General features: G+C 42.4%; 2 protein-coding genes across 3 annotated transcripts in view; one reads left to right on the top strand and one right to left on the bottom strand.

Moving 5' to 3' along the window:
- Nucleotides 1-18,840, top strand: part of LOC137656083 (uncharacterized) — a 534,405-nt gene that overhangs the window by 175,946 nt on the left and 339,619 nt on the right. The gene's annotated exons all lie outside the window — the stretch shown is intronic.
- LOC137645962 (uncharacterized) overlaps nucleotides 1-18,840 on the bottom strand; it is a 119,240-nt gene that overhangs the window by 20,756 nt on the left and 79,644 nt on the right. The window contains exons 4-6 of the mRNA XM_068379043.1: nucleotides 16,641-16,721; nucleotides 917-995; nucleotides 460-684 (exon numbers count right to left, since the gene is read on the bottom strand). Coding sequence (XP_068235144.1) covers nucleotides 460-684; nucleotides 917-995; nucleotides 16,641-16,721 — 385 coding nt within the window. The remainder of the gene's footprint in view (nucleotides 1-459; nucleotides 685-916; nucleotides 996-16,640; nucleotides 16,722-18,840) is intronic.

Below are 18,840 nucleotides of genomic sequence, written 5' to 3'. Positions count from 1 at the left end.
ATGTTATCGCGACGCGACCAGAGAACTTACTGGAGGTCGAGACCTAAGAAAGCATGCTCCCGGACCCGGGGTTAACCTCAGGGCGCATATCACTCCGCCTGAGGTTAAACCCCACAGAAAACGTGAGTAGGGTAAACTACACAAAACTCTGGTCGGTTAGGAGGAGATCCCAGATACTCCTAAGAAAGTAGTTCGAGGTAAGTACTCCGTGTTGGAACAAATGTAGGTTATCAAAGAGTAAGTGTGCATATACAGTATATCCGATGATGACAAATCTCGTATACAGCTACTGAAAATCAGATCCGCTGCCATGTAGTGAAAGCGTTATAGTAACAACTTGAAAAATATATCAAAAGATCTATTACACTATAAAATAAGTGAAATTAAATATTAAATCATTAAACCAAAAACTAGATTATTAAATTATGGACACTCAAGTCTTCGATGATTTCAACTTACTAGAATCCACAGATGATTGTGATTCAGAAGCTGGATTTTCCTTTGCATTAACTGGTGACTGTAAAGTTTTCCTTGGAGATACACCAGGAGAAGTATTCGTAATGACTGTAACTGCAGTACGACAATTCTCCATCTGCATGTTACTAGATACAGTATGTTCACCATCTGCTGTTGAAACCTCTAATTCAACAATGCCTTCTGGTTCAGATGTAAAATCTATGTGATCTGCAAAGCATTTCATGAAAGTATATAAAATGTCAAGATACTCACAAGTAAACAGTCAAAAATCAAATGCTAGGGTTACCCGATTTCAGTACAAAATCTCATAAATAAAATGGTTTTCTTGTAAAATGTCAAAATTAAAAAAACATTACAGATAAAACAAAGGAAATTCCAAAGAGAGTATTAGTTTCTTTACTAATAAATTATTTAAAAAAAAAGACACTGATGTTCTTACCTTCAATTACATCTCCAAAATTTTCTTCATCCTCAATAACTTTAACTCCAGCCCCACTTATAACAGAATCCCAGTACATCTGAAAAGAAAGTCATAAATAAAAAAAACTATGGTAATAATGACGGTCATAAATCACAAATTTTTAAGTAATTTGTATTTTTCCTAACATACTTACCTAGAACTACTTTCTTAGGAGTTACTGGTAACTTTTCCCAACCGACCAGAATTTTGTGTAGTTTACCCTATTCCCATTTTCTATGGGTGACCTCAGGCGGAGTGATACGTGCCCTGAGGCGACCCGGGGTCAGAGAGCGTGCTAGATTAGGTCGTGCTCCTCAGTAAGTTTCGTAGCCAAAAAGGGTTCTCCTCAACCCTGCAGGACCCTCGGGGAAGGATGGGCGGGCCATAACCCGAAAGTAGTTCTAGGTAAGTATGTTAGGAAAAATACAAATTGCTTAAAAATTTGTGATTTGTTCCAACACAGAGTACTTATCTAGAACTACTTTCTTAGGAGACTTAAACTTTAAGAGGAGGGAGTGTCCTGCAGGGACTAGGGTCTGACGGTTTAGGAGCACGATCGGGCGAAAAAGGGGGCTGAGAGGTCGATGACTGGTCTCCAGCCTCCAGACGCCTTCTTTACAAGAAAGAGTCGACTGAAGAAGCCTGGGGACCCGTCGACGACCTCTTGGAGAGCGCCCTTCTTCAACATAGTCTCGACTTCTGCCCGAAGGGCTTGCCCCCTTGCCGATCCCATGGCAAGGGAGCTCAACAACACTGGATTCACTGTCAGGGGAGATAGAGATGTTGTGAACGGGACGGGACGCGATATCCTTGACTGATTACGGAAATCATCCAGGAATCGGCCCCGAGTTGCTGCCATCTGTTTGCACAACTTTGTAGGCATCCCCCCACTGGTGGACATGCAGGGGGACTGCCAATCCTAGCGTTTGTGGCCTTGGCCACTCCCTCTAGTATTCTTTCCTCCCATGGAGGACTTTTTGCCTTTCTTGTCCTTGACAGGAAAGGGCTTAGACACCGTTGTCTTCTCTGTAGCTGCCGGTTTCGTGGTCTTGGTAGGACGTGGTTGTTGGGTTGCTGGAGGTTTATAGGGTTTTGATGTTAAAGCTCTATGTAGGAGAGTCCTGGTTGGACTTCCTCCACCTCTCAGCCGCCAGCTCCATGTCCTTAGGCTCAAACAAATTCTTCCCCAAGATGGAAGAATGTCTGAGCCTGCTGATCTCGGTACTGGGGACCTTTTGGTGGAATCTCTCAGACATCGCATCTCGACGTTTCAAGATGGTATTAGCCCACAAGTTCGAGACTTGGTGGGCTAGAAACTCGATGGTATGAGTGCCTGAGAGTAAAAAGGTCTCCATGGCCTTCCTGGTACTCTCTGTGGACAAGTCCTCAGATCGTAACAGGATGCCCACAGACCCTAGCCAGATGTCCAGCCACGAAGTTGCCTGCATGGCACACTTCGCCACCTTCTCCTGGCTAAGGATCTCCGTAGCCGAGAACAACACTTGCCGGTTGGAGAGTCTCTCTAGAGGGACTCCCCTGGTAAGCTCTTCCAAAGAGTGGTGTAAGGGAAGAGCTAAACAAGTCTCCTCCATGATGTCAAAGTACCGCCTCTGATGGACACGAGGAGGCGGGAGGAGTTTGTTACCGGCGCTGGATCGGCTGGAGGAGGCAAGCTCGGAGATCTGGCCCTCGACCTTGTCTCTGGCACTCTTAACCCTTTGAGACCAGGGCAAAGCCGCGCTGGCCTTTGAGGGTTTTTGAGTACCAAAGACTCGATCCAAGACCGTGTCCTTGCCCTCACGAGGGGGAATCTCTGGATCCGCGAACCCATTGAGATTCCTCATAAGGGTCAGAACCTGCCAGAATGCATGCTCTGATTCCTGTAGCTCTCATCCTGAAGGGCTATTAGCGAAGTCTCCTGTCCCCAAAGGCTCTTCTTGGGGGGACTTGTGGACGTTCTCCGAGAGCTTGGCTGGCTCTGGTCTAATCCTCGAGGATGACTTCAGTAAAGTCTTGGAGTCCTTCCACTCCCTCCTGGGAGGGATGCAGGACTCCAACAGCAATGGTGGGAGGCTCTTCTCCACCCCTACCTGAGAAGACTTCCCTGCGCGAGGTGGGGTTTCCCTCATTGGTGCGATGGGGAAACGCCTCACCTCACGTGACTCCCCTGAGGATGGGAAATCTTCGTCCAGAGGGGAGGGAGTGAAAGTCTGGGGGGGTGAGGAGGCTTTCCTCAAAGACTTCCGAGGAGTCAGCTTCGCCCTTGGAGAAGTTACCACGTCAGATACACCTCTCTTCCTCTTCAGGGGAGTCGAAGCTGCCACTGATTTGTGGCCCAGCTCAGAGAGAACAGGCTTAAAAGCCTGCATGACCGATCTGACTAGGGACCCAGACCAGGGCTGCCGACTGACAGCTGCGCTGTCAGACACTCCCTCTGGAGGGAAGGGGATCGTTCGATCCCTAGGAGGAGTTACCAAAGGAGGGCCTGCCTGAAAAGAAGAAGGAGAGAAGTCCCTGGACCTATCCGAAATCCTCCCTCCCTCCGGCGAGTGCGCTGTTCTGCGCTTGAGGGGGGAGGGGACGCGATAATGATGACCTGGACGCGCGGCGTCCTGCAGCCTCGCGCTGGGGGTCGCACGATAGGATTTAGCCTGGGTCACACGCGCGGGCGCGCGAGGGCAATGGCGATGGCACGAAGGGGCGCATTCCGGAGATTGCAGAGGGCACGCAGAAGGCAGGATGAGCGCTTGTGCGTGCGAAGGCGATTGTTCGCGCGCGCGCAGGATCTCGAAGAGCCCGTGAGGGCGATAACGTTGGGGGCGCGCGCGCGCAGGAGATATATCCCTTGCATGAGAGCGCACATCTGGTTCTACCGGTGGGCGTGCAGGGTGCGCGTCGGAGACTGCAGGTGAAGGATGGCGAGCAGGTGGAGTCCGATGGCGCGTCAGCGATTGATGGAGCGTTGGAGAGCGCTGGCGAGCAGGGTACGAGGTTATCTTCCCCTTTGCGCCCAGATCAGAATATTGTGGGAGCGCAGGAGATCGTTGGCGCGCAGGAGAGCGCTGGCGCGTAGGCGAGCGCTGGCGCCCTGCGCGCCGGCGCGCAGGAGAACGAGAGCGTGCATGGCGCGCAGGTGAGCGTGGGCATGCAGGTGAGCGCTGGCGCGCAGGTGAGCGCTGGCGCACTATAACAGGATCATCAGCAGGCGAGTGCTTGGGCGCAGTTGCGCGCTGGCGCGCAGGGGATACCTGGCGCGTAAGGGTCTTGTCACAATTTTGTGTGAAAGTCCCTTGTGCCCGGAAGGGACCGTTGCCCGTTTAACAACAGGGTGAGTAGGCGCCCACAGCACGTCAGCGGTCAGGAACACCGACGGCAGGTAAGCAGGTCTGGCGGGTGGAAGGTCGGCGTGTCCTTTGTAAGGACGACCTTCCACCAAAGGAGATCGCGAACAATCTGCGGAGAGGTCCAGGGATGTAGCTGGTAGAGTCGGAGAACGACGGCGAGGTTCCTCTGTGGCGGACTGCGGGGATGATGAACCGAAGAGGCGCCTCCTAACACCCTTGTGAGGTGAAGGAAGGCCTCTACGGCAAAGAGGAAGGCGGTCTTTACGCCTTATACGCCCTCTGGGGGGCCGTGGGGTCAGCGGGCTGACCATCAGCAGTCCTCCGAAGAGGAGTCTCTGTGAGTGAACTCCCCCGAGGGGGAGAATCACCGGCAGGAGAGACCGTTGGACTTAGTTCCTCCCTCGAAAGATGTTCGGAGGGGGGAACTAAGCCTTCAGCTACATCAGCAACATCAGGAGCAGAGGTTTGATACAACTCATCGGAAGCCTCTGCCACAACAACGTCAACGATAGACAGAGGATCAACCTCTGCTAAAGTCGGCGATTGTTTGACAGCTGCCCCAAATCTGATCATGTCAAACAAGGCTTCCTTGGAGGGCGAACCCTCAAGCCCCAAGGAAGGCCAAAGCTGCAACAAATCATTATTAGTTACATTAACATTTACATTTAAATTTAAATCCTCCCCCGGGGGAGGAGGAGGAGCTGCCTCGCTATGGGAGGCAACTCCCTCTCCCAAACCCCGAGATCGGTCAACAGAACTACGGCCTACGCTACCACTCGACAGTTTCTCGGAAGAAACCAATCAAGTGGGAGCTTCGGAGGAGGTTTGGGCCACGGAAGAAGAGCCCTTGGGATTTTCTCCTTTCAAAGAAACCTTCAAAGGAGAAATATCCCGCCTGGACTTCTTCTTCCAGCGGCGAGAAAACCTCTCCCACTGGGCGGTAGACCACTCCCTACACACATTCTTATCACACCGTTGGCCCCTACAGTAAGGACACAAGGTGTGGGGGTCCGTTTCGATCGCCGACATATACGTACCACAACGGCGGTCAGGTAAACCAGGACACTTACGCATCGCAGAGGCCAACTTCACACACACTCTGTCAAAGGAAAAGCAAACAAAAGATTAGCAATGGCTGTCAAAGAAGGCGAAGGTGACAGCGGACACGTCCGACTACCACCCAAGCCGAGAGCAAAGTGAGCTCAAGCACAGGCGTGTGTGAGGGAGGGGGGGTAGTAAGTTACCCTCCCTACCCCCCGCTAACTAGCGGTGGGGTAGTAAATCCTCGTTAAAATTCTAATGGCTCATCATTTCTGCTACGCCGAAAGTAAGTACCCATATTAAATAGCGTGGTTTGTATTTCAGTTACGGAACAAACATTACTTAAATATAGAGGAAGAAACCAAAATCGGTTTTCTTAAAATGTGTCAATTAAATACGAAATGAAAAAAATATAATTTACAAATCCATTTCAATCGCAGCTTAAAATACGGCATCCTATTTTGTCATTAAACCACTATTTTTTAGGAAACATAATTTTATTCTAGAAAATTGCAACTCTTTAAATAGTTAATTACGCTTTAAGAAAATATGTATTTTAGTTTTTAAACTTTGGGTATGTTTTAAAAATCGATTATTGCTGACTTCTTTTTGTTCTACTTTCAGCTGTGATCGGATCAGCTGATGTCTAGCTGCCGCTGCTCTCAAGAATATGCACGAACAAATGCAGTAACAAAATATTGTTTATACCATTTCTTAACTTATTCAAACCATCTATACAGTTAATATTACATAAGCACCAATGTGTTATAACCTATTATATTTTTTGTTTAGTATACTTAAAACACTCTCTCTCTCTCTCTCTCTCTCTCTCTCTCTCTCTCTCTCTCTCTCTCTCTCTCTCTCTCTCTCTCTCTCTCTCTCTCTCTCTCTCTCTCTCTCTCTCTCTCTCTATATATATATATATATATATATATATATATATATATATATATATATATATATATATATATACACACATATATATATATATATATATATATATATATATATATATATATATATATATATATATATATTTATATATATATATATATATATATAACAAATGAAATCTTTGTTGCTTCACAATGTTTCAGTTATATAAAAAATCAATCATGTTTCAATTTTCCTTACTTTCTCCAATCTCGCACCATCTCTGTCACATCGAACGTTATAGCGATAATTTAATTGTTCGATGATTTTAAAACCAGCCTAGCACTTTCTTCTTCTTTTACTTTTTTTCCAGATGGTTCCATAATTGAAGTGGGTACAAGTTGACTTATAACTGAAGTTAGGAAAAGTATTTTGGATATGAAATGGACAATTATCCTTCGTAACAGTTTAGAATTATCGTAAATTATCATTCTGCCATTAGCAGCAGTTTGCTCTTGTTGATTTAAACGCAAAAAAATGGTTTCCCTGCTTTGCTACATATGTAGGAATTTATATGGATACGGTTAGTAAAATATTTGTAATAACATATACACTAAAAGCGTTTAATATCATTACTTATCATTTTGGTCAAACATGTTTAATGCGTTCGTTTGTTTATTATGATCGAAGATGGAGCCTACAGTGAACAAATGGAAGGTTTTTGTTTCAGGCGGCGTCTTTAGGAAAACATTATATAAATGGCATTCATTTCATTTATTTCGAAGTTCTAAGAAAAACTAAGTAGAGTAACATTGGTAATAACAAAATCATCATATAATCAATACTTGGTAAGACAGCTGTCGATGCAAAATCTAACCTATACACAGATGTGCAAATGCGTTAGTTTCTTCGTTATGATCACTGATGAACGTAAACAAAACAATGGTTGTCAATTTTTATTGTGGTTTTTGGCGTGTTTAGGAAAGGCATGATATAAAATCTCCTTTATTTTGATAATTTTGGATTTTCAATGATACAACGAAAGCTAGTCTAAACAGCGATGGTTTTGCTATTCACCAGTTGTCTTGTACAATTGATATGACAAACTTATTAAAATTTTTCCGTATTTTAGGTCGTGTTAAAACGGGAAATATACGGTATTTAACCTTTATCAAGTTATTAGAACTTTAAAGCATATTAAATGTTTGATTAATTTACAAGAACAATTTACTATTATAAAATGATATTTTGATTATAAAATAAATTTTTGAATATACTTACCCGGTGAATATATAATAGCTGACGTCTCCGACGGCTCGACAGATTCCAAAAACTCGCGAGCGATCGCCGTGAAGGTTGCGGGTGTGCCCACCAGCGCCGACTATCGGCCAGATACCGCATATACTTGTCAATTTCTCCAGTTCTTCTCAGTCCGCTGGGTCTCTATCGGGGAGGAAGGGAGGGCCTTTAATTTATATATTCACCGGGTAAGTATATTTAAAAATTTATTTTATAATCAAAATATCATTTTTAAATATCAAACTTAGCCGGTGAATATATAATAGCTGATTCACACCCATGGTGGTGGGTAGAGACCAGTATTAATACAATAAAGGCGTATATGCTCAAGAGTTTTTGACAACTATTCAAAAAACAGACTTGAGTATAGGTACCTGGTAAGGAAGCTGACTCTGATAATTACTCTGCCTCATTAGTCCGCTATCCTCACGAAGCCCAGCGATCCTCTTAGGATGCTGAAAGACTCCCAGGAGCTGCTATATCCAGGGTGAACACCCCTATAACAGGACCTCATCAATACCCTTAATCTGGGCGCTCTCAAGAAACAATATTTTGACCACCCGCCAAATCAAAAAGATTGCGAAAGACTTCTTAGTCTCCCGTACAACCCAAAATAAGATTAAAAATTTCAAGAGTAGATTAAAAGGATATTGGGATTAAGGGAATGTGGTGGTAGAACCTTCACCCACTACTGCACTCGCTGCTACGAATGGTCCCAGTGTGTAGCAGTCCTCATAAAGAGTCTGGACATCTTTCAAGTACAGTAATATGAAGCGAAAACCGACTTGCCTCTTCAAAAGGTCGCGTCCATAATACTTTTAATAGATCTATTTTGCTTAAACGCTACAGAAGTTGCTATCGCTCTAACTTCATGAGCCTTGACTTTAAGTAAATTATGATCCTTCTCACTTAATTGAGAGTGTGCCTCCCGAATCAAAAGTCTAATAAAATAAGATCACGCATTCTTAGACATGGGCAAAGAGGGCTTTTTAACGGAGCACCATAAAGCCTCTGAACAACCTCGTCGCGGTTTAGTTCTGGATAAACAAAATTTAAGAGCTCTAACGGGGCACAGCACTCTTTCAACTTCATTCCCCACAATCTCAGAAAGACTGGGGATTTCAAATGATTTAGGCCAGGGACGAGACGGAAGTTCATTCTTGGCCAAAAAACCAAGTTGAAGAGCGCATACTGCTTTATTAGCGGAGAAGCCGATGTTCTTGCTAAAAGCATGTATCTCACTAACCCTTTTAGCCGAAGCCAAGCTCACCAAAAAAAAAAGTGCCTTGAGGGTAAGATCCTTCAGGGAGGCTGAATCTAATGGTTCAAACCTGTCTGACATAAGGAACTGTAGGACCACGTCCAAGTTCCAAGCAGGAGTCGAAATATGACGCTCCTTGGAAGTCTCGAAAGACTTAAGCAGGTCTTGGAGATCTTTGTTATTAGAAAGATCCAAACCCTTATGCCTGAAAACAGAAGCTAACATGCTTCTGTAGCCTTTAATGGTGGATGCAGAGAGGGAGCGACCGTTTCTCAGATAAGGCAGAAAATCCGCAATCTGCGCTACAGAGGCACTTGGAAGAGGAAATAGAGGAGGACTTGCACCAGTCTCTAAATACCTCCCATTTCGACTGATAGATCCTGATGGTAGAGGATCTTCTAGCCCTCGCGATCGCTCTAGCTGCCTCCTTCGAAAACCCTCGAGCTCAAGAGAGTCTTTCGATAGTCTGAAGGCAGTTAGACGAAGCGTGGGGAGGCTTTGATGAAATCTCTTTACGTGAGGCTGTCGCAAGAGATCCATCCGTAACGGCAGACTTCTTGGAACGTCTACCAGCCATAGAAGTACCTCTGTGAACCACTCTCTCGCGGGCCAGAGAGGAGCAACCAATGTCAACCTGGTCCCTTCGTGAGAGGTGAGCTTCTGCAGCACCTTGTTTAGGATCTTGAAAGGTGGAAAGGCATAAACGTCCAGGTGAGACCAGTCCAGCAGGAAAGCGTCTATGTGGGCTGCCTCTGGATCTGGAACTGGAAAGCAGTAAGTCGAGAGCCTCTTTGTCAGTGAAGTCGCAAAAAGATCTATGGTGGGTTGACCCCATGTCATCCATAGCTTCTCGCACACAGTCTTATGCAACGTCCACTCCATGGAGATGACTTGTCCTCTTCTGCTGAGGCAGTCCGCCAAGAAATTCATTTTTCCTTGCACAAATCTCGCCAAAGGAGAGATGTTACTTGCCTTAAATGGAGTTCCTTCTGATCCGTGGATCAAAGACCCGAGCATTCCAGACTGTCCAGTGGAGCTCCCTAACCCAAATCCAATGCATCTGAATACAACACATGGTTTGGGTTCTTGATCGCAAGAGAAATACCTTCTCGAAGTCTGATGTTGCTGTCCCACCAAGTCAGACATGTCTAGACTGAGTTGGAGATTGGGAAAGAGATACTCTCTAAGCCCTTCTCCTTGTTCCAATGGTTTAGGTGAAATTGGAGAGGGCGAAGGTTGAGTCTCCCCAGAGAGATAAACTACTCCAGCGATGAAAGAGTTCCCACGAGGCTCATTCAAACTCTTACAAAGCAACTGTTTTTCTCTTGCAAGTGAAGGACTTTTAACAGAGCTTGTTCCATTCTTGTGGGAGACAAAAAGGCCCGAAAAAATCCGACACTGTATCTCCATTCCCAAATAAAGAATAGTCTGGGATGGAGTACTGTAAGTTACGACTTCTCTACGTTCACTATGAGACCTAGCTCCTTGGTTAGGTCTAATGTCCATTAGAGGCCTTCCAGACAGCGATTTAATGACGATGCCCTGATTAGCCAGTCGTCAAAATAAAGGGAGGCTCTGAATCCTCAAAAAAATGTAGAAAGCTTGCTACATTTTGCAAGGGCCTTGTAAAAACAAGAGGAGCAGGAATGAGGCCGAAGCACAGTGCTCAAAATTGGTACATTACTTTCCCGTCCACAAACCTCAGATGTTGTTGAAAGTTTGGATGAATCGGGATGTAGAAGTATGCATCCTGAAGGTCGAGAGAGACCATCCAGTCGCCTTCCCTTACTGCTGCCAAGACAGATTTGGTAGTCTTCATCGTGAACTTTGTCTTGACAATGAACGCATTGAGCGCACTTACATCTTAAGTACTCCTGCAGTGAACGTGGCTGCCAGATCATTGGAGCCATCCCTGATAGCCTTGTTCCTGCAGTGAACGTGGCTGCCAGATCATTGGAGCCATCCCTGATAGCCTTGTTCATGCATGACATAATTGTATAGCAATACATTGACAACTGGAGAGACCTTCTTACTTAAGGCTCCCAGTGACCAATCCAACAAATAAAAAACTTCAAACGCTCGAAAAAACTCCTAACAGGAGATGGTCTAGCTCTGAAGCAGACCATAAAATCTTGGAGCGTCTCATGGCTAGATGACGAGGAGAGACCACTAGGCTTAAGAAGTCTCCCTGGGCAGAGGCAGGTACTCCCAAGCCGAGAACTTCTCCTCGAGCTTCTCCTGTGTCACACCAGACGCCCGAGCGAGAAGCTAATTAAGAAGGAGGAAAAGCAAAAGCAGACTTTCCTAAACTTCTCCTGGATTCCAACCAGTCTCCCAGTAAGAGCATGGCCCTCTTGGAAGAACAAGAGAGAACTGACTTCGTAAATGTAGGAGTCGAAGAAAGTCATGCCAAGAGTAAACTCAGACGGCGGAGCAGCCGTTACAAAACGAGTAGGACAAAATTTCACTAAAGAAATTCATAATTAAAAAACAAGGGATTGTTGGACCACCCTAGGTTACTCCTCTTCTGAATGACTCCCCAAAGATACATTAGTTGAAAGGTGGTCATCAACTTCTTCAGAAGGCACAACATCTAATAAATCTAAAGTCTTGCGAGAAGGAGATTTATATTCAGAATGACGTGAAGGAAAAGCCTGACAGGCTACATCAACTTGTATATGAACAGAAGTTAAAGTTGGAGGGTCGATGTCACGTTGTGACTGCAGAGAATGTTATTCTACTACACGTCGTGACAGAAGTAACTGACGTTCAAACGTCCCGTAGTAACAGCGGTGACTGCTGTTCGATGCTATATCGTGACTACGATGACTGACCCTCGACGTCACGTCATGTCTACGGTGTCTACCGCTCAACGTCACGTCGTGTCTGCAGTGTCTGCATCTCAACGTCACGCTGTGACTGCGGTGGCTGACGTTCAAAGCGATCAAAGTTACCTCAAGATTTATGCTCCGCATCTCGCTTAACAGCAAAGCTGTCACTAGAGATAATGTCAGCGTGGCGTAACAAAGCTCGTCTAGAAGGTTGAAGACCCGAATCACGTATCCCAGAACCGTGACGTACAAAAAGCAAAGGATCCTTTCGCACAGGAACAGGATCGAAAGCTTCTATTGAAGAAGAAAGCTTTAACAGCATATCTTGCAAAACACTTAACTTCGGATCAACCTGTGACTGCGGTGGCTGACGTTCAAACGTCACGTAGTAAACAGCAGTGACTGCTGATCGATGCTATATCGAGACTACGGTGACTGACACTCGATGTCACGTTGTGTCTACGGTGTCTACCGCTCAACGTCACGTCGAGTCTGTGGCAGAAACGTCTGTACATGAACGTCATCGCTATGAACGGGACTCTTATTATGACTACAGCTAGGACGTTGAACTTGTTCTGAAGGAACTAATAAACGTTTCAACCGTCTCGAAACTTTACGCCCAGGCTTTTAAAGAGACGAATCATCGGAAGACGAGGAGAAACTTCGTCTCTCCTGTCTTATGGCAAGGACGTGCTGCCGAGCAACGTCTGATACCTTTGAGGGAACGTCTGTTCGTTGGTTTACACTCCTCACTCCCTTAGGTCCTACGACATTCCTTCTCCCTGGTGCAGGGGAGCCTGAAAGAGGTCTCGGACTAGGCAAGTGACAAGCACGAACAAACAAACCCTCCGCAACACAGAACATGTTTTTTGCACTTACTTCACTGATATCGCATTTTTTAATAATTTCACATTAGACATGAATAAAACATTTCTACCTGAAGCACGCAATTCTCCCTTAAATCAAAAGGTTAGAATTGCGAAATGAGTCGTATAATGTAAGCACATTAGTACAAAATGAAACACACATGCAAAAATCAATAAACATATACATATATATCGAATAAAACGGAAATATATAAAGTTAAAAATATCAGTGACTGGGGAGGAGACTAAACACTAGTTCACTAAGGACTACGTTTTCAATCTCTCACCGTACAGTGCCTTGGGACGAGAATAAAAACTAAAACGTTTTATCCTCTCTCCCCGTACAGAGACTTGGGACGAGAGTAAAAAACTGAATTGAGAACAACGTTACTCGCTCCCAAACTCCTTGTACAGAGACTTGGGACGAGAAAAAAGATCGGATCGTTCTCTCTTTCTCTTTCTCTCTCCGTCTCTCTCTCTCTCTCTTGTCACTCACAAGAGAATGGCCCACTCACCCTTCGTCAATAACAGGTTATTTGACTAAAGGAAAAAACTGAAAGGACTAAGAAATTGAAAATTAATAAGTTCCTTTAAATTAGTATCTAAAACACTTCAGTTTGAAAGAAGAATGAACAAAACGTCAAAATCGATTTACTCTTTCTGCAAAGTGAAACCGTGATTCTCTCTTTCTCTATCGTAACGATAGAGCGCAAACTGCGTAGCATAAATAAACCAAACGTTAGTTCATCTTTGAAAAAACAGCACGAAGACTATTCAAAGAATATATTTCTTAAAATATTTTCTAAAAAATATTTATCTCATCACTCTTACAGAGCAACTGTTTTAAAAGTTGGGCTCAACGTTGTTTAACTTCGTTTTCCAAGTTAGGACCGCCTACAAAGAATAGGTAAAGGCCACATATAAACAAAAACATAAAATTTATCTTGATGTTTAGTATAAATGGAAAGCTAATCGAAGAGGCCTAATAAAGGCGGGTGAGATATGAAATATAAAATATATAGAGGTAAATCTATAAATATCAACAATAATTTATAAAGTGATAAAAAAAAATTACTAAAAGCCTTTAACACACTTCCGTACACTGAGGGAAGGGTCGGCCATCTTTTCTCTACGGAAAAACCAGAGATTAAAAAAAAAAGAAAGGGCAAAACACTTTTCCTCTCCTTTCAAAAGCATTTCTTTTGAAGATAGTATTGAATAATCCAACACGGCGAAAGCAATAAAACCAAAACCAAGTACTTCACCAATTCAGTCGAAAACTTGAGGTCATAAAGCGAGCGGAACCAACTTGTCGACAAGACCGACAGAGAAGAACTGGAGAAATTGACAAGTATATGCGGTATCTGGCCGATAGTCGGCGCTGGTGGGCACACGGCGATCGCTCGCGAGTTTTTGGAATCTGTCGAGCCGTCAGCTATTATATATTCACCGGCTAAGTTTAATATTTAAAAATATACAGTATAGTACATAAAAAGTATTGGAAATGGGTAGTAAACCCATTTGAAGAGGCAAGTTGCTAGTTGCCATGGCCCTAATGGAATTATTTCTGTTAGTTATGTGTTTCAAAATTCTCTCATAATTCGGGACCCTACTGGTACTTTGAGGGAATGTGTTGTCACCTATGTTGTTTATCCTCCTCATGGATTTTGTAATGCGTAGAACAGTTGGAGATTGAGGAGAAGGATTGGACTGGATTGGCAAAAGGAAATTGGCTGACTTAAGAGTATGCTGATGCTGCTGTCCTTATTAGTAGAACACCACAGGATTTGCAATGCTTGTTTACCAGAATGCATGAAATATCACATGAGCTTGGGCTCAAGATAAATTTTTGGCATCAATGACCTTAGATGTTAGGATGCCAGAAAACCTTAAATCAATCAATCAATCAATCAATATAAATCTAATATCAAACGAGGTTGGGCTCAAGCTGAATTTCATATAACACGAGGTTGGGTTGAAAATAAATAGAAGAAAGGCAGAGATGATGATAATGGAATATGCAATGCAAGATGAAATATCATTGGAAGGAGAAAGGATTAATGAGGTAGAATCATGTGAGTATTTAGGAACTATGATCTCCAATACTTGGTCTTTAGTATTAGACTTTAGTGAAAGATTGAAAAAAGCAAATCAGACAATGGCTAGGTTAAGTAAAATTTGGAAATCAAATGGCCTGAAATAACATAAAAATCAGACTAAATATCAGTTTAATGAGATCGATGTTACTGCATGGACACGAGTCATGATATAACAATGAAACAATCTCCAACAGATTTAGTAAATTTGAGAACAAAACTCTCAGAGGGATATTGGGAGTTAAATGGCAGAACAGGATTGGATAAGAAGCTATAAGAGAGATTACTTGTGCAAAATGTGAATGAGATCATGCTGAGGGGTAGATGGGGATGGTTTTGGCATGCTCTTAGTGCTCCCCAAGAGAGATTAATTCACCAAACGTTTAACCAGGCTCCACAAGGCACTAGAAGAGTTGGAAGACCCAGGCCTATATGGCTGAGGACTATGAAGCATAAAGTAGATAATGAATGAAGAAGTATTGAATTAAAAGCTCGAGATAGAAATGACTGGCAAAATCTACAACCGAGGCTCTTTGCATCAATAGGTGTAGGAGGAGATGATGATGACTGGAGGTTATCAATAGTAAAGGACCTGAATATAACTGGAATAATACCAGAAACACATAAAACCAACTCTAATAGTTTGAATACAATATGAAGCTTTGGAACTAAAAACCATTAATAGCTGAAATGGATAGTTTCTTCCCAAGAGAAGAGTTTAGCTAATTATAACTTAGCCTCATAAATATTTTTCTGTAAAATTATTATATGTACTGCCAAAGCAAGTATTCTTAATATCATGTTAGCTCCAAATGTCAGCAAAGGAGATATCATCATCTTGAGGACATATTCTTTTAAGAAAAATGGTATACAAAATTTTACACCATCCAAACTAATCCTAATTACTGGCCACTTTCTAGACTAGCATAAATGAAAATGAGCATCTACTGACTTTCATAAGCTTATCCAATGATTTTCCACTCTCTTTGCAGCCAATAAGGGGCCACCAGTGTCATACTGCTGTACTGTCTAGTCCTGAACTAGTTTATCACCTGTCAAAATCATGGCAAACTGGGGAAAAGTGTACTGATCTGGATTCAACCAATCCTGAAACATGGCATCCACTTCTCATGCTAGAGAACCCACAATTGTTGAACAAACCCCTCTTTTTACTATAATAATAGATGTTGCATATATGACTGCATTTTTGTCATCTCCATTTCATACCCCTAGAAATACTTTTCGAAGAAGATACTATTTGTTAGGATCCATCTTGTTATTTCCTTCACATAACTTCCAGGATGTTTTATCTTCCTAGTATACAACAAGGAAGAAGGATATCGCTTCAAAATAAATTACATTGGGAAAATAACCATTAAACACAAAATGGATCTAACCTCTCTTCTTTGTCTGAGAGCTTCAGTACCCAACTGTTAGAAATCATATTTACTGAAAATTTTGAGAAACTTAGCAAAGGTAAAGGTTTGGACAAGGGAGTATTGAAGGACTGATGGATTCAATAAGCCATTACGATCATGGAGAGCATTCACAGCTGAGGCTGTAGACTACCAGATGCCTAACCACACAGGGAAAACTTTCTTTCTATCCTCTCATAACTACTCTAACTAAATGGCTGACCTCAGTAAGTTATTTCTATTTCCCTCTAATGTTGGATTTATATCCTTTCTTTTAGGCATAGTAGAGCTGAAAATAAAATATATATAACTTCATTAGTAGCCTGGGTATTGGGTACATTTTATCAAATTTATCTTATGAAAAAAATAGAATTATCATCCAATTCTTTGCTATGCCCATGTCTGTAAAATATTCAATTATTAAGCGAATGATAATAAAACTTGACTATATTGCATTATATGTACTCAATAAGGAAAATAAAAGGTGAACAAAGAGAAAACATGAACATGACACAATTTGTTTTCATTGCTAAGACTTGTAAAGAAAATGGTGTTAAATGAATTACTAAGCCAGTAACTAATGCATGATGTTAGTGGGGCAGCTGTGTTGGTTGTGTTGTCTGATCACCACCAATTGGAGGCATGCTAACAAATAAAAACAAACTATTTCAACTTACTGGAAGTTTAATAAGCCCTTTCACCTTCAGCATCTTTGCTAAGTCAGTCACTTGCGGAAAAATGTCTGCAGGAACATTTACCTGTGAAGTATTTCATACATTATTATCCTACATTAAAAAACAGAAAAAGCTACCGAGTTTGCTTTAATATTTCCAGCTATAATTACAGGAAAATTACACACATTATTATTGAATCATACATTTCATATAGCAGGATAATTCCAAGAGTAATTTTATATGAATGTTATAGGAATTTAGGTTGAAATATTACCAACCTCAAACTGTGCTTTTAAAACAAAGGTAACTAAATTCATCTGCCTTTGTTACGACAAATCTTGATATCAACTTAGCTCACTTAAAATAACAGAGTGAGGTTAAACTCTTTTATTACGAAAATTTAATACCATAGTGCCAAACACACTAAAGCATGTGCCTATTTCTTATCAATAAGTATACAATTTTCAACATTTATAGATGAATCATAAATAGAATATTACCGCATATCTTTTTATAATTCTCTAGTCATCAAAATACAAACTCCCTACACTGCTTATACTTTACTGCCTGGATTGGTGCTGCATTAGCCAAGATTAGTCCTTATTGATGATATGATATCTTAGACATTCATAATAAAATAACATTTAAAAATTAACTTATTCATTTCCTAACTATACAAACCGGAGTTCTTTAATATAAGAGATGGATAACAATGAAGCTGGAATACAGCAGTTAAAACTTTTAACCAGGTGTAAACAGCATACAGGTAGATACCCTGCCAGCAGTGGGGCAGTGGCTGCCTCTTCTGTAGCTCACAGTAACCTCAGTTGGATTGCAGCCGAGACTTACATTGGGGTTGGTGGCAGCAGGAAAGTTTGAATAAAGATGAGAAGGATTTTCAAAACTTTCCCTCTAGAACAGGAAAGTTTGAGTAAAGATGAGAAGGATTTAGAACTTTCCCTCTAGAACTAGAGGATCTATGTTCTGGATCTAGGCGAACTGTTTTCCTATCAGACGGAGGCTATGGAGGTTCCGTCGTCTCTTCTAATCCAAGAAGAAATCTTCCTATAGTCCTGAGACTCTTGGAGGAGGAAGAAGAAATCCAGTAAGAGAAATTCCTAAGGCGCTAGATGCGACTGTCCATCTTTCACTGTACCGTTCGCAAAGCATGATATATTTTCAATGGGACTTTCATCTTCTTTAATCACTTTCATATCTTTCTTTATATTGGAAGTGAGGATACTATTTTCATTAATGTGCTTTGGCAAGTTTTTCTTCAAAACCATTGAAAAGGGTCGCTCTGGTCTTATCAGTTTTTCAAGCTCTTTTACGAGCTCCATCAACGAGGATTAATTTTATCTTATTTGCTTTGTATATTGCCAAATCACTTGAGTGAGAGAGAGAGAGAGAGAGAGAGAGAGAGAGAGAGAGAGAGAGAGAGAGAGAGAGAGAGAGAGAGAGAGAGAGAGAGTGTGTGAGTGTGTGCTGGTATGCTTGTGTTTGTGTGTGTGTGTGTGTGTCCGCGGTGCGCGCCAAAAAACGCGGGGTAGTTAGTGTAATGATTGTTTGTAGTGGGAAAGACTGTTGTTATAATATAGATTGTTTGTTTACGTTTTTAGCTGCGTTAGGGTGGTGATGAATGGGGTTAGTATGGGTGGTTGTTTGGTTCAAATGCAAAGAGTAAATGGAGAAGAGCAATTGAGAGTAATAGCGTATGTTAGTAAAGCATTTTCTATTTGACTGTAGCAGGAGTCAGTTGTGTCCTGAATGCTGGATTATTTTTTTCGTTCATCAACCAGCCGGCTTGAAAGTGATTTTTGTATTAGTGCCGTAATTCCTCCTTTAGACTCCTTTGGAGTTTAATTTTGGCCTTAAAGGTGTTGCCTGCCAACCGTGTATATATGAATAGCTTGATGATGACGACCCGGACCGTACAATGATGATGATGACGAGGATGATGATGACCACCGCTTTAAGTGATTGCACAGTCGAATCGGCTGTACAATATTGTTTGCCACAAAGTTGTGGCAGTGGGATATAAGGACTGTTGCCAGTGTGTGGACGACGGTGGCCACACACAAACGTATATTAAGCATTTAAGAGTTTTATCTTATGGTTTGGTACTAAGTTTTGATTATTTTTTGCTGGGTTATGAAATATGATTGGTGTTAGTGTTAAGTGATTTATTTTAGTCTTTAAGTGT

Source organism: Palaemon carinicauda, chromosome 1 (assembly GCF_036898095.1).
Source record: "Palaemon carinicauda isolate YSFRI2023 chromosome 1, ASM3689809v2, whole genome shotgun sequence".
Lineage (NCBI taxonomy): Eukaryota > Metazoa > Arthropoda > Malacostraca > Decapoda > Palaemonidae > Palaemon > Palaemon carinicauda.
The sequence above is the reverse complement of the archived record's forward strand: the minus strand, read 5'-3'. Positions and strand labels throughout refer to the sequence as shown.